Source organism: Cydia amplana, chromosome 16 (genome assembly GCF_948474715.1).
Source record: "Cydia amplana chromosome 16, ilCydAmpl1.1, whole genome shotgun sequence".
NCBI classification, from domain to species: domain Eukaryota; kingdom Metazoa; phylum Arthropoda; class Insecta; order Lepidoptera; family Tortricidae; genus Cydia; species Cydia amplana.
The window spans coordinates 10,138,870-10,166,842 of record NC_086084.1 but is presented as its reverse complement, the minus strand read 5'-3'; the positions used below and the strand labels follow the sequence as shown (position 1 = coordinate 10,166,842).

Sequence of the window (27,973 nt, the reverse complement as noted above, 5' to 3'; positions counted from 1 at the left end):
TCAATAAAACCAAACCATCATAGTCAATCCATTATTATTAAATTAAAATATTGTACAGTCACATAATAAAAAGGTACAAAATAGCACACTTCACTTAGGGGCAGTATGTATCCATTGCGGCGACGACACTTGCAGCTCGATGCGCCTCACGGTAATGAGCTCATCGTCTAGTTCATGGATGTTGTAGAACCTTTCCAGCTCTTCTATGGCTTTGTCTTCCAACTGGAAATAAAAGTAAATAATCAGTGTAGGAAGGATCGGCCATACCACTTTGCCCCACCCACCACATAAAACAGGCAGAAAAACTTAAGAAATTTCCAAATTCAAACTTGTTTTCCAGGGACAGAAGACAGAATTGCTTAAAAACGCAACGTATACGCTGCGTTTGTGTATACGCTGCTTCACGGTTCGGTGTGTGGTCGGTACTTAAATTTTAAAGGAGAATAGATCGAAACTTAGGGTAGGCGAAAATACCAATTAAACATTTATTGTCTCAAAGCGCTTCAAAAATTACGATCATAACACAAAGACACAAGAGATATAAACATAAAAAATACATACTAACACAGTAGAACCCTTGTTGAGGATAATTAGATTCAGTTCTGATGTAATCTCACAGTAACACGCAAATGAATCAGACTGTTTGGTGTGGTATTTTTTATAGATTGAAGTTATAATTAATAATGATATTTTTATTATAATTTTTATAAATTATAACAAATTAAAACAATAATATTGCTTTATTAATCCGCGATTTAATAACGTACTATAATAGTAACTTTGTAGCGATTCAATAATTTATTTAATAACGTTTTAAAAGATAATTTATTATAAAATGAGTTCTCTTTCATATGTGTTGGTATTATTGGGGTTAAATACCGCAGTAGCTAAATTACGTGGTACTTAGTTCCATTTTACTGGTGTAATGTAAGGTAATGCTTTACTGTAATGCTAATGATTTACCCGAGTTTTCACACTTAATTTGTGGTACCACTAGTATTGCCATATTAAACGCTAATAAACAGTGAATAAATAGGAAACGTTACCTGAGTTAAAAACAACGGTTTCGTCATTATCCTAGAAGAGTCATCCTTCATTTTTTTCTGATCAGCCAGGATCTGGTTGAACTCCATAGCCTTCTTCTGCTTATGGCTGGTACTGGCCACCGGCACCTCCACTATCTTCCACGGATTCTTGGGCTTGTCCGGGGGGCTTTCCACTCCTTTACCGTCCAAGTAAACGGAGAGATTTTGCGGAGAGTAATTGTTTCCTTCCATGGCTAACTTTTTCCTTTGCTTTTGCGAGAGTTTAGGGCCTATGTGGTTAATGACCAGATTCCCTGGCGATCCCCAGGCCATCTCAGCTATTGGGGACTCTTTTGGTGATACTGACATGCGCGATGACGTTGGAATCTCAGGAGTGTTAATGGCACTTGATGAACTATTTCTAGTGAGTTTAGTGAAGGATTCTACTGGAGTCTCGTTAAGAATGTCCTTAGCGCTGCTCAGAGCTTTAAGCCTCGCTTGGACGACTTTCTGTTTCTGCTGCGATGATGGCACCTCTATCCATTTATCCTTCTTCCCTTTAGCTGCTTTCTCAGCCTCTATAGATATATTACTTAAAGATAAAGTGACGTCACCCGAAATATCGTTAGATAAATCTAAGGACGTCACAGAACTGACGGACTCATACCGCATGCGTGTTTTCTCACTCTCAGTGTATTCAATCTTTTTAGATTTCTTCTTCCTAGTTTCTACGCTGTCATCTTTTATAATATCTTCATTAGTAACTGTTAAATCAACCGGGCAGTTTTTAGCAAATTCATTGATTACTTCATCGTCTGGCGCATTGAAAAAGGGTGTAATGACCCTAGAAGACATTATAGGGTTAAATTTGCAATAGTATTTAGAGATGTCTTCTAATAATTCCTCTTCTAACATTTCAAGAGCTTTGTTTTCAAGTATGCCGCTGATATTTAGCGATATGAACTCCATGCAGCATTGTTTTAGCTGAGTAGCGTTATAAGTGTGTGCGAATTGGCATAGTTCTGCGCAGTTCCTTAAGGTGATGAGGTTTGAAAGGGCCACTTCGCACATTTCCCTAAGGCGAGTGATGAAAAGTTGGTCGGCAACTATGAGCAGACTGCATATAAAGTCGATGCTGTCTGAATTTTCTACTTCGGGACACGTGTCTGTGTACAGGAAGTCTATGACTGGCAGAAGGATGCCGTGGTTGATTGGTAAGGTCACTTTTGACGATAGTTTACTCTGTAACAAAAATAATTGGCAAGGTTTAAGTGAAGGCTAAACAGAGTAGGTTTGTGTGTAATTTTAAGACAGATTTTCGATAGACATTAAATGTACCACTAACATATAAAAGAGAATTTCAGTTCCTGCTTTAATTCGAATAATATAATCTAAAATAGGGGACTATCGCCTAAATCCACTAACCTCGGACCAGGAGTGCATGAACATGCCGTGGAAGTACTCGAGCCTTGCCGCTAGTACACATTTATGCGCCGGTATAAGAGCGCCATCTTTGGTGACAACACTCGTATCGACTAACTCTTCAAGGCTGTTTCGGTCCCAGCAAACTGGCGGGTTTTTGGTCAATGTAGCACTCTCTCGAAGGCAGATTCTACCGTCTCTGTAGCTGGAAAAGGAAACACACGATGAAGTGTATTGGACTAGGCTAGGATTTTAAAAGAACATGATTAATATTTTATGTATGTGTACGTAACAGAGTTGTAGCACAACCCTTTAAGCATCCGTGAACTAAGGGGTATCACAGTAGCTCCTGTGTATTTACGCCAAGTTCAGGCTACTAGGGGCCTATTGCATAACATTTTACAACTCATAATACAAGCGGAAGTCTTCTAATAAAAGGGAATGAAAAGAGGCGTCCGCTTATATTATGAGTTGTATGAATGTTATGCAATAGGCCCCAAATGACCCTCCAAAGCGCAAGACGCAGCGCTTTTGTGCTAGTTACTAAAGTTCATTTTTTTAGCATTAGAAAGAAGTTAGCGATCTTGACATGTCTTTTAATTGAAAAACGCTTTTTAAAAATCAGTAACTTATACTTATGAAAGCAGAAGAATATAAATGATCGTATTAGATTCATAATTGTTACATATTTGCCGTGTTCAAGATTGTTTACCTTTTTTCTAATGCTAAAAAAACCGGCCAAGTGCGAGTCGGACTCGCGCACGGAGGGTTCCGCACCATCAACAAAAAATAGAGCAAAACAAGCAAAAAAAAACAAGCAAAAAAACGGTCACCCATCCAAGTACTGACCCCGCCCGACGTTGCTTAACTTCGGTCAAAAATCACGTTTGTTGTATGGGAGCCCCATTTAATCTTTATTTTATTCTGTTTTTAGTATTTGTTGTTATAGCGGGAACAGAAATACATCATCTGTGAAAATTTCAACTGTCTAGCTATCACGGGTCGTGAGATACAGCCTGGTGACAGACGGACGGACGGACAGCGGAGTCTTAGTAATAGGGTCCCGTTTTTGCCCTTTGGGTACGGAACCCTAAAAAACGAACTATAGTTTTAGGTCTAAAATCCACGTTGCAGAGTAGTAAATCATTGCGCGAGCCATCTCATTCGTACTCGCGGTCTGTAACGATCAGTTTTCTCACCTCTGTATTGCCTTATCGGCATTTTAATTTCGGCCTCACGCGGAGTTTGACTACTAGTCAAATCAGTTTATTTTTTCGAACTATCAAAATGATTTTGCTGCTATGAAATTTATATGAAACACTAGCATGTGACGTCACAATCAAATTACCTACTCTTTATAGTTTTATTAAGTAGGTTTAAAGTTGCGAAGGGGTCAAAAGTAACTCGAAATGGTTCGTGTAATATTACACACGGTTGCTGCGTCGCCAGTTCCATTTTCTTTGAACTTGGCTGGACACGCTACCGCGGTTTTAAAATATAGATTGTGTCTAAAAATAGCAGTTGTCAACGTTTCTTTATGAATATTCTGGTGCTTTATTTTATGCATGGTGTATATTATATATATATATAATAATTTATTTTAAATAGTGTCAAATACCCTATAGCTGTTTTTGGTGTAACTTACAAAAACTTGTCAAGCAGCTTGTGCAACCCCATGACGTGTAGGCGTTTCGCGGCCGCTTGCACCAGGCGTACAGGGTCGCTGTACAAATTGCGAGGGGGGGTTACCGCGCTGCGGTCAGTAGGGCGTCGGGAGCGGTTCTTCTTATTCCTGTTGTCCTGGTGCTTGTACACTTCAAACGCCGAGATTTCTGACGCGTTATCTGTAAATAAAAACCGGCCAAGTGCGAGTCGGACTCGCGCACGGAGGGTTCCGCACCATCAACAAAAAATAGAGCAAAACAAGCAAAAAAACGGCCACCCATCCAAGTACTGACCCCGCCCGACGTTGCTTAACTTCGGTCAAAAATCACGTTTGTTGTATGGGAGCCCCACTTAAATCTTTATTTTATTCTGTTTTTAGTATTTGTTGTTATAGCGGCAATAGAAATACATCATCTGTGAAAATTTCTACTGTCTAGCTATCACGGTTCGTGAGATACAGCCTGGTGACAGACGGACGGACGGACGGACGGACGGACGGACAGCGGAGTCTTAGTAACAGGGTCCCGTTTTTACCCTTTGGGTACGGAACCCTAAAAAGTAACAATTTGAAATATTTTTTTCACCTCAGCAGCTCGAACAAGGGTACTTTGCTACTTAAAAACAGTGAGCAATCACTACCCTTACCCTAATCAGTACCCTTGTTCGAGCTGCTGAGGTGAAAACTTAATTGTTGGTATATCTTAAGAAAACATGAGTGAATAGAGGTAAGTGATGAAGAAGTAATACATTTTTCGGGTTCTCTAATATGTTCTCACTGCTGAGGTGAAAAGTTTTGTGAACTACACGAGATCAAAGTTATTTACATCTCGTGCGCTTTTGAGTCCCTTACTACGCTCAAGATTCTATAGTATAGAATCTTTCGCTTGCACGGGACTCAAAATAAGCACTCGAAGAAATATCAAACTTTGATCTCTTGTTGTACAAATAACTATTGTAACGTTTATGAATACCTAGCGTAAAATTGCAAAAGTCTGGTGATCGTGGTTAAAATTATGGACCAGTAATGCAAATTGCAAATACAATATGGTACCCTGGTAAAAAATTAAATTGATTCAAAGCGAATAAACGGAAATACCCCGAAAATCAAGATTAAGCATGTTTTTTACAAGGAGGTGCCGCGAATGCAGAAGACGTTGGTTCAATCCCAGCCCTGGCACTGGAGACATTGTACACTTTTTCTTTCATATATGTATATTTTTGGTTTCGTATATTCGTTTAGAATGTCAAGATATACTAGAAATCCCAATTAAAATTCTGCTGGTCAAGCAGATCTTGTCAGTAGAAAATGGCGGCAAATTTGAAAAATGTAGGCGCGAAGGCATATCGTCCCATAGAAAATTTAAATTTCGCGCCTTTTTTTACTGACAAGATTTGGTTGACCAGCTATAACTCACCCACAAAATTCTGATCATCCAACTCAATATCGACGTCCTTTTCCTTCTTCAGGCTATTCAGATCCTCCTTCCTTATCTTCAGGCCGCAGGGGCCCAATTCTGCCACATCACAAGTACCAGTATACATGTACCGGAGAATCCTCTCGAATATCTCAGGGTGCATTTCTATGTTGATGATAGGTTTGTCCTCCTGGTTTTTTATGGACTCCTGGTATAGTTTGTAGAGATGCTCGCTGCTGGAGGCTATTATGAATATGTGGGCTGGGTAGAGTTTTGTGCCGACCTGTCAAAATAAATGTTATTGAAATAAATACTTGACTGATTGTCATGATAGAGTCGCCATCAGATTTATCGGAGCGGCTAAGGCGCTCACAAATATTTGAAGACGCCTCTATAGGCTAGATGATAAATTTTCATTTATGGTATCAATCAATCAGGATTGTTTTTAGGATCAAATGTCTATATGGGACCCATTGCATTAAAGCAATACAAAAGTCAGAAATGATAGTCAAAGTCCGACAGTCGTACTTCACTCGCGAAACGCCCCTAACAAACTGCCATATATGTGAACGTGACGTCAAGGTCACTGAGAGCGCATCTTGAAGTATGAACAAAACAAGAAAATTGCATTTTTGTCGGTGAAATATTGCGTTCATGTATATAGTTGCTATTAAATCTTTTTTTTAATAAAATGTGAGGAATCGAATAGTATACTTAGTTATTTCGTTTTTGAAAGTTAAAAAAAAAATGAAACTTTCAGGTGCTGTATTTTTGTATTATTTCCATATTTTTTTTTTAAATATCTACAATATTGTGATACATTGCTCATTTGCTATCTATTGTACTAGATTTTGTTATAAAATTCAACATGTGTCATCATCCATATTGTCAGGGCGTTAGAGTGCGTGTTCAGATATTGTGAACACCTTGGCCGCTCCGATATATTTGATGGCGACTGTACGCATGGTGTAAGAAAGACATACTAATCAATTAATTTCTAATTCTCTAAAATTAGGGATTTTTATTGCAACTGGTAATACATTTTAAGAATTGGCTACTTTCCTACTAGTCAAATCAGCTTCTTTTTTAGAACTGTCAAAACGAATTGCTAATATGGGATTTATAAGTGGATTTATATGAAAATGTGTGTAGTGACATTACGGTCAACTCACCTACTTTTTATACTTCCATCCGATTTATTAAATATAAATTTTGTCTAAAAATAACTGATATCTGTTTTTCTAATAATTATCTGGTGCTTTATTTCGTGCACGGTGTGAAATAATTTATTATAAGTAGAGGAAAGTACCCAATTGTATTACCTTAAATATAACGTCATGTAAGATGTCATCTTCAGCAGCCGTTTCCATGAGGGTTTCCATGTGCTTAGGTAAACTGCTCGGCGACAGTTCAGGTAGGGAAGTGAGTCCGCACGTTGGTTTTATCTGATATGATTAAAAGAAGTACATAGTAGAAGCACAAAACAGATACTGTATCTGTTTTGTGGTAGAAGTTAATTAACATCAATAGGTTTGATCAGGGATTGGCAAACCGCGGCTCTTTTAGGTAGCCAGGTAAAAAAATCACACGTTTTGTTCTTAGACCATTAAAAAAAATCTTGCGGCTCTATGAGATTCTTAAAACTGGCCATCATTTCTTCGGCTGGCTCTTCTTCCAAAAAGTTTGTCGACCTTTAGAAAAACTTTGAAATAAGAAATATGTAATAACAGTAATAATAATCACTAGAGATGCCACGAATATTCGGCAACTATTCGGTATTCGGCCTATTCGGCCTCTTTACCGAATATTTGGTATTCGGCCGAATACCGAATATCTGTTGCCCATAACTTAAAAGAAAAATTACACAAAAAAAATACCAAAAAGGTGTATTTAATAATTAAAAAGTATTACTTATTGGAAAGTTGTTAAATAGGAAGACCCTTTTTTAAGCATTTGTTGATTATGAAATATTTTATTTTTATCATGGGTCTGATTTGATTGACTCTAACTATATTCATTAGTTCTGTTTTACAAAAAATACATTTTAGCAAACGTTGTGCTTTGTTGGAGAACAGTTTTCATAATAATTGTGACTCACAATGTTCGCATCTCATGCCGAATATTCGGTCGCCGAATATTCAGTATTCGGCCGAGAGTGGCTACTATTCGGGGCATCTCTAATAATCACCCAAACGGACCAACTGGCCAGAGGAAACACCAAATCGGGAGTCGTGGAAATCAAGGGGAGAGGCCTTTGCCCAGCGGTGAGATACTCAGATAGGCTAAGAAAAATAGTTATTTGTTTTACAAGGGGGCATGCCCCCGAGTGAAACGCATAATTTTCACCACACCAACCCGAAGCAAATATCAAATGTAAAATATCAAACAAAATCAAACCAAATCAAATCCAAATGAATGTTATTAAATATTTATCATCCAAAATCATAATTTAAAAGTCAATTCTACCAGCAAACATAAGAAAACAACACAAAATTTGCATTTGATTACTTTGCCACACATGTGAATAAAATACAACTTTGCTATCATTTTTAAAGTGCAAAGTAAGCCTTTCCGAGCTGGTGTGGTGAAAATAAATATGTCGCAGACCGTCTATTATGATTTATGACGGCTGCGTTTGATGGAATGTCAAGTATTGAAATAGTCTATGCTTGAGTGTGTTTGACTGCGATACAGTGACTTTTATTTGAATGACCTGAACAGCTTCTTTAATGGATTGGTTCCTGGCTGATTCTGCGGACAGCCCGAAATGAGATGGCATCCTGAGTAGAACCGTCAGTCAGATTTGAATTGGAAAAGTGTCGCAGTCAACCTCACTACATTCCTATAATTAATATTTTATGAAATCTATCGTTTTACCTATGCCGTACATTGAGCATCTCTAATTAACATGATCGTTTATCTCTCCTCGTCAAATAAAAATAATAATCACCTGTAGACAAGCAAAGTTCAACCCTTCACTATCCACCGCGACGGCCACGGCTCTGTGTACATTCGGTATCCTCACAATCCGCACCGGCGTACAATCGTCCTTCTCAAGAAACTTCACCAGCGCGCTCTTGTTGCTGTCTCGCTCCCTCTCCTTCCTGATTGGCTGCGGCGCGGGGGGCGTGGCCTTGCGAGAGATGTGGCCAATGAACGCCTCGCCGTATTTGGTGGTGAAGTAGAACGCGTCGTGGGTTAGTGTTACGTTGGTTATGATTGTTTGGTGGTTCAGGCCAAAGACGCATCTGTAAATACAAAATAAAACAAACGTGAACCGTACGTAGCAGGGATGTTGCGAATATTCGCATCCGCGGAACATCCGCATTATTTTCAACATCCGCATCTGCATCCGCATCCGCATAAAATCGATGCGGAGCTCATGCGGATGCGGATGTCGACCAAGTCGGTAACAGGAACGTCTTAGCGGCGGCGTAATGCTAGGTAATTTCGTCATTATATACCTAATAACGAAATCGTCTAGATCCCGAAAAGTCGACCAAGTTACTGTTTATTAAATAAAACGCACCTATGTTCTTGCTCAAATACTAAACGTTTTGTTTTTTTTTAATAAACATTTATAAAAATGAAATATTTTACGTTTTTTAAGTACCAAATCTTGACATCCGCGGCTTTAAATATCCGCATCCGCATTCGCATCCGCGGATGTCAAAAAATCTGCATCCGGAACATCCCTGGTACGTAGTATACAACAATATATAATATTGTTAAATGTAACTCTTACTGAGCGTAAGCGTGAGCGAGATGGATATTATGATCGAAATAAGCGCTACGACTATTCAAAAACTCCGTTCTCTGAGCCTATTGCACCTTAATGAGGGAATTTTAGATCTACAAGAGGCAGCTGTGTGCATGCCAATCAAAATTCCTTAAGTCCAAGCAAAATGGTAACATGATTGATTGACAGAACGAAATAAGAAGTCGTCAGATTACCAAATTTCAAGAATTCCGGTTATTTTGATATGACAATGGTTCAGATAAAGTCCAAAGACATATTATGTAACTCCGTATAAGATGAAGTCTGAGGAAAACGTGCCTCGGAAATCAAGAAAAAGTCATTCTTGGATAGATGGCGCCCACACCTTTGGCCTATGCTCGGTTAGATGGCGTTGACAAATAATACAATCATTTATCCACATATATCCATTTTTTTCATAGTTTTATACATTTTAATTTTGAGTTTTAATCGTGTGTCGATAAATGGCAGTAAATGTACTGCGACTACAAAATTTACTATGACAGGAAATATACTTAAGCTTTGGATTCCTCCGAAAACGGTGCCGTCATATTACGGTCGCTATATAGCGTTGACTGACGTCACTAGAACGTTGTCTATGTAAACAAGATGGCGCGGTTTCCTAGACGGCGTTACGTTACGTTGATTGTCAACGTAACGTAAGATGACGGCCGTCATGACCTTGTCGATAGTTTCGTGAACGTTTTATTAGATAGCGGTGACGCCATTTTGAATAAATGACACGAGATTTCAATAAATGATTCCGTACTACGATTATTTTCCTCTTCTGATTATATTTCATCCTCCAAGTAAATTATAGATGATCAAGCAAATCTTGTCAGTAGGAAAAGGCGCGTAATTCAAATCATCTATGGGACGTTATCCCATCGCGCCTACATTTTTCAAATTTGCCGCTTTGACCTTGGTGGATGACGGTGTGTTATGACGCCGTGGTACTTTCCACATGTCGCCACCGTAAAGACGGCCGTCTTTTGCTGCCGCTATATGACGGCCGTCATATGACGGCACCGTTTTCGGAGGAATCCAAAGCTTTACTATCTATTCTCTTTGTAAAGGCTTACCTGGTGAGTTGGTTGGTGGTGTCCTGCCAAAGCATGAGTTGTCCCACGTTGGTCAGCAACAGCACTGTTACTCGCGAGTATGTCCCATTCTCGGTCACTTTCGCCTCCACACACACTTGCCGTAGGTTTATCTGTCTGGGAAATTTGAAATATTTGTCAAAGATGCACACAAATATATCGATTTTCAAAATTCAATTAAGTAGATCATTTATTTACATAATACATATATACATGTACGTACAGTGGTCCTACTAAACTAAATTGATAATAGCTTCTAAAATAGGCCCTTGAGACATTGTACCAAGGATGCTAACGGCATTTCCTCGTTGTATCGCAATGCTGACACGTTGTGCGAGGAAGTCAACCAAATTCAATGCATTATTGCGCGAATGAGTGCCGACCCGAATTAAGGCTGCGTCACACAGGCGCGTTTTCCGGGCGCGGCGTGAGCAGGGCGCGCCGCTTTTACATATACAATGCTCACGCCCCGCTCCTGCTGCGCCCGGAAAACGCGCCTGTGTGACGAAGCTTTTAGGGTTCACATACGTATCAGGCTGTCAGGTGACAAGTATGTGAACCCTTTATTCATTCATTCGAAGAAATACAGAACGCGTTATGTATTTAGGCGTATGGCAGTTCACCAGTGCCCTTATCAAAAGCTTGTAACTTGTAATACAAGTGGAAGTCCCTTTCTAACAAAAGCTGTCAAAAGGGACTTCCACTTGTATTACAAGTTACAAGCTTTTGATAAACAGCAGGAATGTTGCGGATGCCGATTTTTTGACATCCGATGCGGATTTTTAAAGGCTCACATCCGCGGATGCGGATGTCAAGATAGGTACATAAAAGACATCAAATATTACATTTTAGTAATTTTTATTTCAAAAAACCGGCTATGTGCGAGTCGGACTCGCGTTCCAAGGGTTCCGTACATTAAGTCGCACTCACGCTCGACTGCTCATTTCTAATAGGTTTTTTTGGCTAATGACTAAATTACCTAGCAGTCTAGCACTTACGCCGATGCTAAGACGTTCCTGTACCGACCTGTTCCACATCCGCATTAAACTCCGCATCGATTTTATGCGGATGCGGATGTTGAAAATAATGCGGAAGTTCCGCGGTTGCGGATATTCGAAACACCCCTGATAAACAGGGCACAGGTCAACAGAGGTGTGACAGTTAAACAGCTTGGATCAACATTTAGCCGAAGGACGATGAATAGAATAGAATAGAATAGAATAGAATATGATTTATTTCAGCATAGGTACACAGTTATACAGTACATACACAGGAAGAAAGAAAAAAAAACTTATAACTAACTTGTACACTGTCACTACACTGAAAAAGGTGAACACTCAGCATGATGCCGGGTCCTACTGGAGTAGTACCTGACGCTGGTCTTCCGTGAACACCTGTAGGGAGCGTACGAGGGCTGTTTGATAAGTACCCGTTTATGAAAAAAATAATCAGTTGTTTTTGTTTATATGCATTTATTTTTCTTCATAGTCTCCTTTTAACTCTATACACTTGTTCCACCTATATTCAAGCTTCAATAAACCATCCAAAAAGTATGATTTCGGAAAGTCATTAAAATAGGCCTCTGTGGCGGCAATGACTTCGTCATTTGATCCAAATCGCTTACCACCGAGCCATTTTTTCAGGTTGGGAAACAAAAATAAATCGCATGGGGTCAAATCTGGAGAATACGGGGGGTAAGGCAATAGGGCGTAGCGTAATTGTGTTAATTTAGCCATCACAACTCTAGACGAATGAGCTGGTGCGTTGTCGTGATGAGACAGTACTTTTTTTTTATTTTTTAAATGGGGTCGTTTGTCCTTCAACCCAGCGTCAAATTCATCCAATAAATTGGCATAGTACTGCTCTGTTATCGTTTTCCCCTTTTCTAAGAACTCAATATGTATAATACCCTGCGAATCCCAAAAAACGGTCGCCATGACCTTTCCAGCCGATGGAACGATTTTTGCTATCTTTCGCGCAGGTTCACCCGGTAAAATCCACTGCTTCGACTGCCCTTTCATTTCCGGGGGGTAGTGGTGACCCACGTTTCGTCTACGGTCACGAAACGACGCAGAAACTCCTTCGGGTTACGTTTGAACACGGCCAAACACTGCTCCGAAGTAGTCAGTCGGTTCCGTTTTTGCTCCTCCGTGAGTAAACGCGGCACCCACCTCGCCGATACTGTCTTCATACCCAATTTTTCTTCTAATATGTTTTGTACCCGCTCGATTGGAACGTTTACAGCATCAACGATTTCTCGAAGTTCAATTCGGCGGTCGGCTAAAACGATATTTTCAATTTTCTTAACCATATCGTCTGTAGTCACCTCAATTGGGCGGCCTGGGCGATCCTCATCAAAGACGGTTGTTCTCCCCCGCTTAAACTCGTTAAACCAGTATCTGACGGTTGTCATAGAAGGAGCACATTCATGGTAAACCGCTTGCATTCTTACTTTTATTTCATCACATGTTTTTCCTTCCAAAAACAAGAATCTAATTACAGACCGATACTACTCTTTCTCCATTTTCACAATTTTAAGTTCACGCTTTCACTGAATCGCTGTCAAATGAGAAAAAAACAAAAGAATGCTGTTTTTTTTTAAATTTTCCCACCTCTGAAAAATGGCTTAAAACGATTGTATACATATTTTCGGCCCGTGATATTAATACATTTGGAAAACGGGTACTTATCAAACAGCCCTCGTAGTTGCGCGCAGCTACCAGCTAAATACAGTACAGTTAATAAGATAACTATATTAATTGTATTAATTACGATAATACACAACGAAGCGGCAATGAAGCAGTTGACATCAAATGATAGTATGACTAGCATGGTCTGGAAAATGTAACATCCATACTTAATATTATAAATTCGAAAGTGTGTCTGGCTGACTATATATATAAATACAATACATAAAATAAATAGTCTAAACAGTTACAGTAGGTAAAAATTCGAAATGACTCTATACATGATCAACTTACTTGATGGCGATCTTTTTGCAGATGTGTTTGTGCAGCAGATAGACGTCGCCGCGACTGGTCGTGATCACGGTGGCCGCGTCGCCGGCGCCTACCAACTGTATGCCGGCCACTTCTTTGTTGTTAATCGATATTGCCACCTACAAAACATTTAGGCACAAACTATTTACTTGGCTGGTTAACAAATGTTTTTATAGTACCACGGAATATTTTAATAATGTGAGTATGTAGTTAACATAGGTTATTTTAGCGACTAAGCTAAAAATGTAAAATTTGCATGACTTATTTAAGTCTAGATATATGGACCTGTGTAAATTAGCCTAAGATCTTGTATATACTATATCTATCGCAAATAAAGATTTATGATTATGATTATGATTACAATTTAAAAAAAGGTCATTTGAACGGTACTCGTAATTTTGACACTGCTTCCAAAGACGTATATATTTTTCACCTCAGCAGCTCGAACAAGGGTACTTTGCTACTTAAAAACAGTGAGCTAAATAGCATTTTGCTCACTGAGTGAGACAAAAGGAGCAAAATGCGATTTTGCTCACTGTTTTTAAGTACCAAAGTACCCTTGTTCGAGCTGCTGAGGTGAAAACTTAATTGTTGGTATATCTTAAAAAAACATGAGTGAATAGAGGTAAGTGATGAAGAAGGAATACATTTTTCGGGTTCTCTAATATGTTCTCACTGCTGAGGTGAAAAGTTTTGTGAACTACACGAGATCAAAGCTATTTACATCTCGTGCGCTTTTGAGTACCTTACTACGCTCAAGATTCTAAATTAGATTCACTCGCTACGCTCGTGAATCTAGTATAGAATCTTTCGCTTGCACGGGACTCAAAATAAGCACTCGAAGAAATATCAAACTTTGATCTCTTGTTGTACAAATAACTATTAACACATTTTCATAGAGCCCACTTTAATAATTGTCCGTTTGTCGCCGCAGATCTGTAGTTCACTATTAAACCCGCGTATTAAAAGCATTCTTATTCCACGCTGAAGCGTGGAGCATGATGCACGATTTGTGATTGTTGGGGAGGAATTTATACAACTTAAAGTGTCAATTCTCTTCTCTGTATCACCCACTCGTCTGACCGCTGTGGTAGTTTGAGGACAGGCTTCGTTCATTGCAACTGTTTGCAATTCCAAAGGTAATTCAGCTGCCTAAAGTGTATTTTGAGTCACATCGTATAACTAACACATCTGGGCCCTTTATCTGCGCCTGCGAGTCGGAGTATTCGTCCATCTTTTCCTTACAGTTAATGGTTTCAAAGCTGTCACTCCTAATAATAAGTATTGCTAGCTACTGTCTACTTCTAAATTGGCTAAGGTACTTACTCGTTTGGGTGTAGTAACAATCTTATCGTCTTGTGAGTGCCCCAACTGGCCACAGTTGACGCCCCACGTGTACACGGCGTTCTTGTTCCATACTACAGCGTGGCTGCGGCCGGAGCAGAGCCCTATCGGCTGGGACAGTTTGAGGAGGGGTTTCGTGGATGGTAGCCTTAGGGATGAGCTGTTGGTGACGGGGGAGGTGTCTGTGCTGTTCAGGGTATATTGGAGCACCGTGCCACTCTGCGTGAGGAACACAGTTGAGTCCAGCAGCAAGGCCACTTGTTCTATGGGTTCTTGTAGACGCAGCGGCGCGGGAGTCAGCAGTGTTCCCCGCCCGGCCCCCGCGCGTCCCGCCTGCCCGCAGGCCCACACTTCCCCGCCGCAGACCCACAGGCTGTGGAACTTGCCAAGGCACACCTGCAATGAGCGACCTTATGAGAGTGGAAATAAGGTAGATATTTAATGTGGTAGATAAATAAAAATAACAACACTGATAGCTTTATTGACTAATGCCTACAGACACAGCTTCTTCTTCTTCTTCTTCTTGTTAGGGGCTATATAAGGCTCCAAAGCCTATGTATCACTGCGACCATCGCTGATCTATTGTGATCGCCACCTACTACAACTCTCGATCCAAACATGCAACTTCAAATAGCTGCAGGATCTTTTTGAACTCGAGAGACTTTACCTCCTCCGGGCGCAATATGTGCCCGCCCAGGATTAAGTCACGAGTACGCATTAGGCAAGGGCACTCTGTGAGGATGTGCAAGGGCGTCTCCTCTGCCTCCATACAGAGTCTGCACCGCCCCATGTCACGTTTCCCCATGGTGTGCATGTGCTTATTTAGGCAACAGTGCCCAGTAAGCACCCTTACCAAGTTGCGCAGTTGGTTCCTAGACAGCGCTAAGGCGTTCGAGGACGCCTTTTTGCTGAAGGCCTTGATAAGCGCTTTGGAATGGTTCAAACCTGTTGTTTCCCTCCAGAGTTGAATTGTTGTGTATTGACAGTAGGTCTTTAGGGTGAGCCGCGTTAGGCTTTTGGGGATACCACAAAACGGCTCAGGACTGTAGTTTATCCCTTTAGCCCCTGCTCGCGACAGACACAGCTTACAAAATTACGTATTATGTATGAGTTTTATGGTGATTCGTTTTGATTGAATATACCTATTAGCTGTCCGATATCTGACAAAGTTTATAGTTTAGACCATACTAGTAGAGGTTGTATTGGTCAGTGTAGAAATACGAAGTGCATAGTTCTACGAGGTAGTGGGTCTACTTCGTTCCATATCAGGGGTCCGTTTCTCAAAAGCTTGTAACTTGTAATACAAGCGAATGTCGCTTTTTGACAGCTTTTGTTAGAAAGGGACTTCCACTTGTATTACAAGTTACAAGATTTTGATAAACAGGGCACTGGTCAGTGGTCACACAAATACACATAGCAGATTAAGTACTTAACTAATCAAAAGGATTTTCTGCAGTCATCGTTGCGGTCGTAACACTCGTAACGTATTTAAGGAAAAGAAAATGCAGTGTATAATACCAGCCATTTATTTAACAAACTTTTAAAATCCCTACACTTGTTCTGGATAATATTTGTACTTCTGGAAGTGGTTCGCAGCCGACACCACCCTAACGACTTTCGTCGTCGGTTCCGACGCATCGTTTACAAACATCATGTTCTGTAGAGAGCTCTCAGAGTGCTCGGGCTCCGCGCGGCGCCCTCGCCGTGATCCGTACATATATCCATCCGTGTCGGTTATCAAAGGTTCCCCTCTCAACACGCAATAAGCAAAAGACATCAATGAAGCATACGCACAGAGACACACTATACATGAAAATATTATAAGTCCTCTGGTGTCCACAAACGTTTGTCTTAATGCTTGAAAACATCCGATCGCATTAAACGTACCCGGATCTAGTGATAATTGACAATCTTTAACTAAGGGTATAAGATGCGTACGATTCTGTAATACGCAACACTGTACTGGAAACAATTTATCAGGGTTCAGTGTTATCCAATAAGAATCCTTGAAATCAGCGAAACCGACGACTCCACAGCATTCGTAGTGTACCATTATATAGTCCCATAGCGAAGTAAACAAATCGTTGTATCTTCCGTACTGCGTGCGTATCGTGCTTTGTAGAAACTTGCGTGTTTTGTCGTTATCAGAATATATGTTGTAGATGCAGGAGATATAGATGAACCAGAAAGCTACAGAGCATATAACGGAAACAAGAAAGATATATGACTTCATTGCGCATTTCGTCTTGCAGCCAGCGCCGAGTATGCCGCAACACGACGTCAACATCGCAACGATAGCCGAAGTTATAATTACAGTCGTTAACGGCGTCAACCACAGCTTTAAGTTGACAAAGTCGGCTATAACACCAACTAGTTCGCTTCTAGTCACAGTGTAGTTCAAGTCTCGGAATAGTTCCGTGTTCATCGCGCACCATAAGCAAATACCGAAGCCGATAAGTCCGACGAAAAAGAATAAGAAGTTGGTGAAACCTAGACAGGTTCTAGGACACATTACGGAGTGCATTTTGGTAAAAAGTTTTGGTTTGATTGATTATTTGCGACTTCTGACATGATACATTGACCGGTTGTCTCGCTGCGAGTTTTCCGGCCAGTCTTATGTGATCTGCATGGTTAGAGCTTGTTTATGGTTACACGTCAAGGAGGTTAAGGCTATGGAATTATGTTCGGAAAGGGCCAAATGGGGCCGAATACATTCCACGACTCTTCTTTTTCCGCACAGACTCTACAGGCTCCGCATTTCGGTAGTACCTAAACAACTTATTTTTGAAATATGTCTATTGATATTACTAACGAGGTCTCCTGATACAGGTACTTTATACCTAATAGGAGGACTCGACCACTATGTATTTACCAACTGAGATTGAAATGAAATAAATTATTATCTTATCTTATCTATCTTACTAACGATGCGTAAAAGCCATAATTCACGATGAACTAACCTAACGCACGCGGCTAAAACGACACAGGAACTCCGGTAGCATCTGTGCGGAAAGAGAAAAGTCGTGGAATGTATGGGGCCCAATACATTCCACGACTCTTCTCTTTCCGAACAGACTCTATCGCGCTTGGTTGTTACGTTCCCGTACCAAGTGTATACTTGCAATTGCTGCTTAATAAGTATACGTCGCTATGCAGAATGCCTAGTGTCATTCTATGGAACCTGCTATGTAAAAAAAACCGCCATATTGAAATTATCTCTGAATGATGAATTTACCAGTGACTTTTGTTTTCATAGTTAGCAAGATCCATAGAATGACACTTTACATGCCAGTCCATATGCTAAAGGTGGAGGTAAGTTAAGTACTATAACCATAGAGAAAAAAATACATAGATTGCTCACTCCATACATCAGTTTTAGTACCAAAAAGACTATTAGCATCTAGCATCGAGTAGCGGAACTATCAGTACTGCTGCTTGACAATAGATGTAGCACCGACCGGAGTCTTATCTCAACAGCATAAGACTTTCCGGTCAGTGCTACATCTATTGTCAAGTAGCAGTAGGTACTGATAGTTCCGCTACTCGATGCTAGATGTAGACACTGAAATTAATAGTCTAATTGATGTATGGAGTGAGCACTCTTGTCTTACTATATTTCTCTGTGCTATAACTAACCTGACGGACGCTGGCATTAGAGCGGCTAAAACAACTGAGTAATTCGGGAACCGCTCGCGGTTGCTGCGTCCCCGTGCCCAGAGTATAGTTGGAATTACTGCCCCACACATATACGTCGCTCGGCTGCGTGCCTTCATGCTTGTACATGTATTGGCGGTCGAGCATGGCGTGCTCTAGGGCTCTGTAGTCGTCCTTGTCTACTATGTCCGTGTTGACACCTAGAACAAGGTACACAGTTGTAAAACACCTGAATATAGGTATGCCCATTCAGTGCCGCCCGAGCCCTTGATCAGGGTAGAGCGAAATCGGGTTTTGGCGCCCTTCGTTGAAGTTTTCAAGCGTATTTTGGGCCCCCGCCACACTCGCGTCTTTTAAAACTTTTTTTTTCACATTTGCCATTTTGGCGCCCCCCTTGCCATTAGGGATTGCAGAACCGGTACTGTTTAAAAGAACCGGGATTTTCGGTACCGGGCAAAATTGGAACCGGGATTTCCCGGTACTTTCGGGACTGCCTTCAAAAATCAGTTTTTACATTAGTTTTCAGTAAAAAAAAAGCGTAAAACGACCACGAATCTTTCTTAAAACAATAAAAAAGTAGCACAGTGAAGGTACACACTTCTTTTGTACCATAATATGTGTCTTTAAGTCACACAATCATTAATATAATTTGTTTTTTTTTTCCTAAACTACATGATATTTTTACTATTTTTGTTGATTGGCAAAAACTGAATTGTGGCTCAGTAATATCATCATTTTTTTTAAATATGCAAGACGTTTTGTGAAAAAGGATAAAAAAAAATATAATTTTCGCATGCGTTCAAAATGGGCTGTGGACCTTCGAATTCGAACATATAATAACAGAACTATCAATACGACAATTCAAGAAATTATTCAGCCAGAATTATTAATTCATTTAAAATTATTATTTAAAATTCGTTTCTTATACCGTGTTTGAATTTGAATTAAAAGTAGTATTTTATTAATTACAAAATCGTCTCTATTTTTGCTTCTAGTTAGTATACAAATATGAAATAACTAATTGTTCGTATAAAATTATTTATCGTACAAACATTTATGCCCTTAAAGACCTTAAAGTATCAAATTACGCAATTTTATATTGTCGGCATTGTCAAACCCATTGACTTTTTTTTTAATTTATTTTAATGTAGTGATTAGCCGTAAAAGTATTACCACCAGCCTTAGATTGATAATATATATTTATTTTCTTTATAAAACATGATATTTTATGCTAAGTAACAGAAAGCAGTCAAATATTGTACCGGTAATTTTAGTCCCGAAAATCCCGGGAGTACCGGGATTCTAATTTTGAAATCCCGGTTCTTTGCTTGGCTCTAAATCCCGGGAATTCCCGGTACTTTCGGTACCGGTATTTCCCGGGAGCAAAACCTACTTGCCATCCGGCGCCTAGAGCGGCCGCTCCACTCGCTCTACCCTAGATCTGGCCCTGTGCCCACTAAATATCACTAGCCGGGTCGCACTTAAACTTTTGACAAATTTACCCTTAGGTCTCTTCACTACATAGTATAAAACAAAGTCTGTCTGTCTGTCTGTCCCTATGTATGCTTAGATCTTTAAAACTACGCAACGGATTTTTATGCATTTTTTTTAAATAGAGTGATTCAAGAGGAAGGTTTATGTATAATTTGTTAACCCGTGCGAAGCCGGGGCGGGTCGCTAGTAATATGATAAACTCTACCAACTCCAAAAAAATACTGCTGCTTTCCACTGTCAGGATATCAGATAACGCGAATTTATAGAAATATAGGACACACCAAAAACGTCTGGGAGTCATGGGTTTTTGAAATTTTGATAACATTTATGTTTCACTCAAATAGCATTTCAAAAACAATTTTGCAAAGCGTTTTGCTGCAAAATGCAGGTACAGTCGCCACCAGATATATCGGAGCGGCCAAGGTGTTCACAATATCTGAACAAGCACTCTAACACCTTGACAATAGAGGCGTGTTCAGATATCTGTGAGCTGCTCCGATATATCTGATGGCAACTGTAAAATAATTACCAATCTTCATCAAGGCAACAGCAGTGTGTATTTGTCCGTAGAAGATGCTCCGATGCAGTGGGGTGTAGCCGGACTCTCTGTCCCTGGCATTGGCGAAGGCTTCCGAGGAGTGGCGGACCAACCACTCCATGAGACCTGCGCGGCCGCGGGAGCATGTCATATGAAGGGCTGTGCGACCCTAGAATACAATTCATTCAATTATAGACGATGATAGTTAAATTAACTTTACACACAAATCAAATATACAAGTAAATTAGTTAGCTGGCTTCAGCTTAGACGCTGACTACATGCCCCAAATTTAACACAAAATTAAAACAAATGTTAAACATTTCCACAACACAGATTTTTGGGTGCAGGACTGTTAGCCAAAAAATAAGCAAAAACTGTAAAGAAAAAACTATTTTAGCATTTCTAACCCCATTTGGAGCTAACTACATATTTTTTATTTATAGTTTGGTAGCTATTTTACAATAAACAAAGTTATAAACACACAAAACCATTCCCCACCCAAAAATCTGGGGTATGAACATAACATATTATTATTTCAAATATTCCTATTCTTATATCACATACCTCAAAATCAAAAGCTTGTATGAAGTTAGCACATGTAGCTTTAATGAAGCTGGCCAGTGCCTGATCGCTGACAGATCTCTTCGTAATGGCTCCCGTTAGAGCTTGTCCGTGAAGCCGGGACCTGCACCGGCGGGTGCAATCTACATCTATCTTACTCATAATTTTTACCCTGTTTTTCTTCTAAGGGTAGTAGATTTTATTGTAATAAAATATTTATTTGTATTTGATGTCAATATTTGTGCAAGGATGAAAATAGTTATGATATGATTACAGCTCTAAATGTATGATTTCTACAATATGTACAGGAGCCTAGTGCTCGGGTAGCCCCTCCACGGGGCTAAAGTTTGTATTTAGCAGGTCATAATTGTGTTGATGGCAGTCTGAAAACAACAAAAATTTTTTGTCAAGAAATAAAACAAACTAAGTAGTGTCAATCTTTATAGCAAGTAACTTTAAAACAATCATAATATTACTGATGCATTATTGGCCAATTCTTATAAGAAACTGATAATACCTAGCTCGTAATATTCTTTTATCTATGCTTGATTGCTATGCCACACAAAACTTAAATGACCTAGAGAAGTATGTTACAGTATAAGTGCATAGAGCAAACAAGAATATTATCAAAGCTTACGAGATATTTTGTAACAGTAATGCATCAATAACATTTGAAAATCTACAAGGTCGTTTCCCACCGGCAAAGTTATTCGAGTTTACGCAATACTTAAAAATATTTTTAAATGGCAAATAGATGGGTGGAATTTAGAGTATTTAACTAATATGTTGGTGATAAATATTGAATATTGCCCGTAAACATACCTTTACATTAAAACAGCTGTGTTAACTCCTTTGCTTGCGAAGAAATTCTTATACATTATTATTTTACGTTAGAGAATTGTTAGTAAAATAACTACACATTAGCCGCTAATTAGCAAAGGTCACATAAATACAAGAACCAGATTGCGCAACGAAAGGTATTAATATCTTTATTGCAGTTTAATGCATACGAAAATAAAAAATTAGCCAAGCGAATTTGGTCCGCCGTCAGTCAAATCCTACATAAATAACAAATCAACTGTCAAATATTGACGTTTTCTATCAATGTGGAACATCTACGTTATTGAAGTTAGTGTTTAAACCGTTGATTTTGTTTGTGACGCTGAAATTTATAACTGTTTATTTATGCGCTTAAACAGGAAATCGATACCGAACAAAAATCAAAATGTCAAAATGCGTTGTCTATTTCTTTGACACTTGACAGATGTCAACCAAACCGAATAGTGTTTTGTCGGAGAAAACGCAGAAACTTTAGTGGGTTGGATTGATTGTTACGTAAAAATAATTTGCAATGTTCCAAGTAATTAGATATAGTGCTAGTCTAGCTAAGGGATCATTGACAAGGTAGGTACGAATACTGTAAATTTCAGGCTCAAGTTATAATTATATTTCTGCGCCATTTCTTATGAAACGAAATTTAACAGGTCTGTCCCAGCCTTCTCAACATGCGTCCCTCGCTGGAGTACCGATCCATCCAGTGTGAATGAAGCTCCGAAGATTGACAACGATGCAATTCTGGCGCTGCCCCAGGAAGCACGAGAAAAGACTGCGTTGGAGTCAACCATAATGGTCCCTGAAAAGGTAACTTGTGCCTACGTAGAGAACGTTACGGCTAACATGCCAGTTTGTCATTAAATCATTGACTCAAAGGTGCACCTCATGACCGCATTGTAATTTGTGTTATTCCATCTCCATATTACAAGCTTTTATTTAGTTTCACCTGTCCCGTTGTCTGTCTGTAATCAAATCTTGCAAGTTAAATTTGATCCACTTCCCGGTTTCCGATTGAGCTGAAATTTTGCATGCATGTGTAAATCGGATGACAATGCAATATTATTATGACATAGAGCTGATCTGATGATGGAGACAGGAGGTGGCCACCATGGAGATAGCAACTCTTGAGATGATGAATAATTGTGTTAGGGGTTTTTAGAATAGGGATGTTTCCTGTACTTAAAATAAATTATTTCAAACCGTGCACGAAATAAAGCACCAGATAATTATTAGAAAAACATAGACAGCAGCTATTTTTAAACACAATTTGTATTTAATTAATCTGATTGAAATATAATAAGTAGGTGAGTTTACCGTGACGTTTTACACATTCGTTTTCATATAAATTCCATATTAGCAAATCGTTTTGACAGTTCTAAAAAAGAAGCTGATTTGACTAGTAGGAATGTAGCCTATTGTCTCGAATTCTCGATATCAATGTCATAAGAAAAGTACAGTCAGCGATAAAAGATTGTACCAAAAATGAAATTTTTGCCAAAAACTTTTCTAGTTTGCCTTCCCTAAACAATTCTTATTGGTTGTCAATTTCTTCTTGATTCTCAGAATGTTATTACATCACGTTATTGCCAGGTATTAAAGACATTCAAAATAGTGTAAATAGCAATCACTATTAATTTTGAACAATTAATTATTTGAGATTAACACATGTAGCATAATCATTGTTGATTAATTTTAAAATGAGAAATCATAATCATGTTTTTGTATTTCCTTTAATAATTTAGTCCTAGTATTAACTTGAAAACTAAAAATTGGACTTGCCTGATAACTGTCACAGACAATGAAAGCTTAATAAAAGCATTTTAGATTTCTTTGAGTAGCTGCTTAAACATATTTTGTGACAACATAATAATTCTACTCTAGTTCCTGTTTATTCAATTTCTAATCGTTATTTTCGGAGAGATAATGGATGGACAGGGGTTGAAGCAGACAAAAAATCTTTATTGCTAATATTTATCCTTAGAATCTGGATCCAGAGGCCGTGAGTTCAAGTCTCACCGAAGACAGTAATTTTTTCCACTTTTAAATTTACTCTAAGCGTCTATTACGCTTAGAGTAAATTTAAAATAGAAATAGAAATAGAAATATTGTGGAAGTGGAAAAATTCGCATTGATCATTGATCGCAGACGTTTCTGCTTGTTAAAAATGAAAAAAAAAAAAAATATCCTTTTATCCTTTATATTTTCAGGTGGACCTTAGTCCAGTCAACGGAGTTCCTGAGGAGCACATCAAAACCCGCCGCGTCCGCATATACCAGCCCCCCAAGAATGCCATGCAGAGCGGCACCAATAACATCCACCACTGGCAGATGGAGTTTGACAACCGCCAGCGCTGGGAGAACCCTCTCATGGGCTGGACCTCCACCGGAGACCCACTCTCCAACATGAAAGTCCAGTTCAAAACCCCCAAGGAAGCCATTGAGCATTGCGAGAAAAATGGATGGGCTTGGTTCTTGGATGTCCCGAAAACCGATAAGGGATATAAAGTCAAGAATTATGGAAGCAATTTCGCATGGAACCGGCGCACTAGAGTCTCCACCAAGTAAACAATGTTAGTACAATTTATTGTTGATTTATTTTATACTTTAATCAGTCTCATGTTATTTAATAGTGACCGAAATTAGTAGGTACTTTTGTCAAGTGTAGATCAGGTATCAGTATGTATTTATGTATATAAATTAATTATGGGTAGAAAATTGCAAATAAAATGAAATAAAAATTCAGCCTTTCTATATTTTTGTTTAATCATAGTTCTCAACATGGTTAATTTATATTTTGTACCTCGGAAGAAAATCATATTTCGCAGGTCTCACTTAAAGATTTTTATTTACATATGATACAATTTAAATATGTTACATAAATTTGTATGTATGAACCGTGATCAACACATGCTCATTACAATTTCGCTAGCTACAGTAGTTTTACATGTACATCGTACATGACTATAATATAATATAGAGATTTAATTAATAACTAACAACCTTTTAAAGATATAACTACATAAAATTATTATGAAAAATTATTGCATTGTCTTTTTTATCTATGTATTTACATAATAATGAACAATATACATAACTGAGAAATTAATTCCTTTAATAGTACCTAGATAGTCTTCTGAACTAACTTTGACTACAGAATGGAAAGTGGGAAAGCAAGGTGTAAACTCGTCATAAAGCGTTGTGTACAAACATTAGTACAATTTAAAAGGTGTCAGGGTCTAAAATCTAGAACAATAAATTTTGAAACAGGCTTCGAAAAAGTCTACATAAAAATGAATTACATTTAATTCAAAAGGGTTTGGTCAAGTTTGGGTAAAGGTAAAATTTGTAAAATAATAGACAAAGTTGGTCCTTACTCAAAATAGCATTCGGCTAAAAACTACGCGGGGTCTTACGGAGTAGATATGAAACTTTAAAAAACTGACTTGAAAGTTTTAGAATCTGAATTCTCTCTTTGCTATCATATATATGGATAAGTGTTTACACTACATACTATAAATTAAACATGCATACCTATTGTTCGGCGCAGCTAACAATACGTAAGTAGGTACGTTCTACTTCTAAGCAATGAACTTGACATAGAACTTTACATTTTCAAGGAATGTTTGGTATCATTTACACTCGTACATATTACAGTGATTTGTATTGTTTACTGGTCTAGCTATTACTGGCGTAGCGTGCTTAAAAATGATGCAGCATGCCAAGAAAATAACCATGTTCGAAATTAGTCACTTTTCTAAAAGTTAGGTTATCTGTTAAAGCCTGATACAGGTATACGTAACTACCTACAGATGTAGTGCATAATTGTTTTCCATCGTATTTTCTCGAAAACGTTCGAATTTGCCATGCTCCTTCAGTTCACCTCAATACTTTTTGTATCGAGACTGACTGAAATAGCAAGACACGTTTACGTGCAATACGATGGAAAATAATTATGCACTCATTGACATCGATATCTAGGGACTGGCTTTACGGGCAATAATAATGAGGCATGACAGGGGCCAGTACAGCGGTGTGAAATCGCTACAACGCGATTGGTTGATGAGTTCGCATCACGCGCGCGATTGGTTGACGAGTTCGCATTTCGCGCGCTATAGTCGCGTTAGACTGCACGATTGGCTGGAATCGTGGGTAGCACCGCTGAACTAGTACGATGTTTAGTGCCCCATTAGCCCGTCCTTAATAGATATTATACGTCAATGTATGCATTACATCTGTAACAGTTATTCGCACCAGTGTCTTTGATAAACAACTTCTTACTTCAAAACGACATACATACTTATTTACTAATATAAAAAACCTAACACAAAGTTGCTTATCAAGCCAAAGCTAGGAAGAAACATTTGGTTGAACGGACGTAAGGTTGCAGAATAGGTTTTGTTACACCGAAGTTTAATTTATGTATGTAGATTGTAGCGGGTCTATCAACTATTTCTTGTCACTATACCATGGTTACGTACATCCCGGAAGACTCTTAAAACCGTGAATCTTCAACGATATACAGGGTCATTTTTGGACCGTTAGCCATATTGTGCGAGGTGATTAGGTAATAGGTAGGTCGTACTGAACAACTTTTTCTATGGGACCAACCCCGAAATCCCAAAAAAAATGTGGCCTTCCCGTAGAAAACGTCGACATCCACTCGACCAAAATGTATGAAACGGCCAAAAAATTTTATGTGATTTCGGAGTTGGTCCCATAGAAAAAGTTACCTACCTACCTAATCACCTCGCACAATATCGCTAACGGTCCAAAAATTACCCTGTATTTCGCCAAACATTTTGTAAGTGGAGATAGTTACGAGTAGCCATGGGCCTTCTATTAAGCATAGTAACAAGTAGTATATGTTTTGGATAGATAGGTAAGTACATAAAACTTTTTTCTAAACTGTGTTACAGTTGTCTCCTGGCTGACGGGCTCAATAGCTACAAGAAATAATTGATCGCCCCATATGTCCTATTTTACTTTTACTATGCAAACAAGTAATTTGAAGTACACTTCGGCTAGCCTGCTTAAAGCTATCATTTGAGAATCATTTACTTACAATAACGTAAGGACGCTAAGCACGAAGAATTTCGTCCACTGACCCACTATTTCCTATCTCAATCACACACGCATAAGTATACCTATTACTGTCCCGCTCGCACAGTGGCATTGACCGCCTGCATCATGTGCACACAGCACTAGGAGATAGGAAATGACGGGTCAATGTACAAGATTCTTTGTGCTCGGCGTCCTTAGTTTAACAAAATTTCTAAACTATCGCTGAGTAGCACAATAAGACTGAACCTCGATCTAGGTTACATTTTTCGCATGTCGGCTAATATTACAATTAATCAACGAAACTTAATTCGTGGACGGGCCCGACATTATTTAAAAATTATGAGGTATTTTTGCAGATTCTAAAGGTAAAATAATACTGATACGTTCAACAATAATCATTAAGGATAATTCATCCTAATAAAATAATTTAGTGCTTTCGTATTTTGAACTTTATGTCCTTACGGTTACAGGTACTAACTTCCCAAAATGTCGATATCCACACATAGCTTCATGTTTTACAAATTTTATCTGGCATAAGTGAAATATTAAAAAGTGTGTGTATATGTTTGGAATTAATAGTTTTTGTGCGAGCAGGATAATTTAAAGTTTTAATTTGAGCTAGATCTGAAAAAAAAAAAGATTTATAAAACTCAAGCTAGACTTTCGTGTAATGAATTGGAATTATAAACTTTTAATTGGAATTATAAACTAACGTTAAAGTTCAAATTCTTTCGCACTGAAACCATAAAGCGTCGCTGTCTACCCGGTGCGGTAAAGGCACTGCCAGTCTTCACAATTCAATTGCATTTCACAAAACCGCGTGCCAGCTTTACGGGTGATTTAATAATAAACAGCAAACAACGCAGTTTGTATTAACTACTTTATAATAAATAGCGAGAGGCACTGTGAAACTGAAACGATGCCTACATCTACCGTATCTATGCTATAAATTGTATAAAACAATTTAATTTCTATTTCACTAAGGCGAAAATTGACGTTTCTTATTATTTTTCACTATAATTTAGCTCTGTTATAACTCGGGTTTACGCTTGTCGAGCTCTTTTCGATTAAGTAATTCACTATTGTTATTTATCGCCGTATTATT

At 38.8% G+C, this 27,973-nt stretch overlaps 3 protein-coding genes across 3 annotated transcripts; 1 reads left to right on the top strand and 2 right to left on the bottom strand.

Moving 5' to 3' along the window:
• Nucleotides 1-17: 17 nt before the first annotated feature.
• On the bottom strand, nucleotides 18-22,058 carry LOC134654949 (inhibitor of Bruton tyrosine kinase). The gene is made up of 14 exons (XM_063510380.1): nucleotides 21,797-22,058; nucleotides 20,978-21,357; nucleotides 20,405-20,582; nucleotides 18,364-18,581; nucleotides 14,710-15,123; nucleotides 13,366-13,502; nucleotides 10,367-10,501; nucleotides 8,478-8,775; nucleotides 6,850-6,972; nucleotides 5,528-5,810; nucleotides 4,093-4,291; nucleotides 2,451-2,652; nucleotides 1,047-2,267; nucleotides 18-222 (listed from the first exon to the last, which is right to left on the bottom strand). Exons 2-14 carry the CDS (start codon nucleotides 21,134-21,136, stop codon nucleotides 91-93), a joined length of 3,699 nt encoding a protein of 1,232 aa, XP_063366450.1. The 5' UTR covers nucleotides 21,137-21,357; nucleotides 21,797-22,058; the 3' UTR covers nucleotides 18-90.
• LOC134654974 (tetraspanin-18B-like) lies at nucleotides 16,225-17,354 on the bottom strand. Its single transcript, XM_063510427.1, has one exon. It carries the CDS (start codon nucleotides 17,249-17,251, stop codon nucleotides 16,277-16,279), a length of 975 nt encoding a protein of 324 aa, XP_063366497.1. The 5' UTR covers nucleotides 17,252-17,354; the 3' UTR covers nucleotides 16,225-16,276.
• Nucleotides 22,059-22,234: 176 nt separating the features above from the next.
• On the top strand, nucleotides 22,235-24,389 carry LOC134655549 (NADH dehydrogenase [ubiquinone] iron-sulfur protein 4, mitochondrial). The gene is made up of 3 exons (XM_063511022.1): nucleotides 22,235-22,378; nucleotides 22,459-22,615; nucleotides 24,016-24,389. Exons 1-3 carry the CDS (start codon nucleotides 22,326-22,328, stop codon nucleotides 24,370-24,372), a joined length of 567 nt encoding a protein of 188 aa, XP_063367092.1. The 5' UTR covers nucleotides 22,235-22,325; the 3' UTR covers nucleotides 24,373-24,389.
• Nucleotides 24,390-27,973: the final 3,584 nt, after the last annotated feature.

Excerpts from the sequence above, each read along its gene's own strand:
- LOC134654974 (XM_063510427.1), bottom strand. The coding sequence starts at position 17,251 with ATGCACTCCGTAATGTGTCCTAGAACCTGTCTAGGTTTCACCAACTTC.
- LOC134654949 (XM_063510380.1), bottom strand. The coding sequence starts at position 21,136 with ATGAGTAAGATAGATGTAGATTGCACCCGCCGGTGCAGGTCCCGGCTT. Across the intron at positions 15,124-18,363 it reads CTAATGCCAGCGTCCGTCAG|GTGTGCCTTGGCAAGTTCCA; the intron begins GTTAGTTATAGC and ends CGCTCATTGCAG. Across the intron at positions 8,776-10,366 it reads ACCACCAACCAACTCACCAG|ATGCGTCTTTGGCCTGAACC; the intron begins GTAAGCCTTTAC and ends TTGTATTTACAG.
- LOC134655549 (XM_063511022.1), top strand. The coding sequence starts at position 22,326 with ATGTTCCAAGTAATTAGATATAGTGCTAGTCTAGCTAAGGGATCATTG. Across the intron at positions 22,379-22,458 it reads GCTAAGGGATCATTGACAAG|GTCTGTCCCAGCCTTCTCAA; the intron begins GTAGGTACGAAT and ends GAAATTTAACAG. Across the intron at positions 22,616-24,015 it reads CCATAATGGTCCCTGAAAAG|GTGGACCTTAGTCCAGTCAA; the intron begins GTAACTTGTGCC and ends TTATATTTTCAG.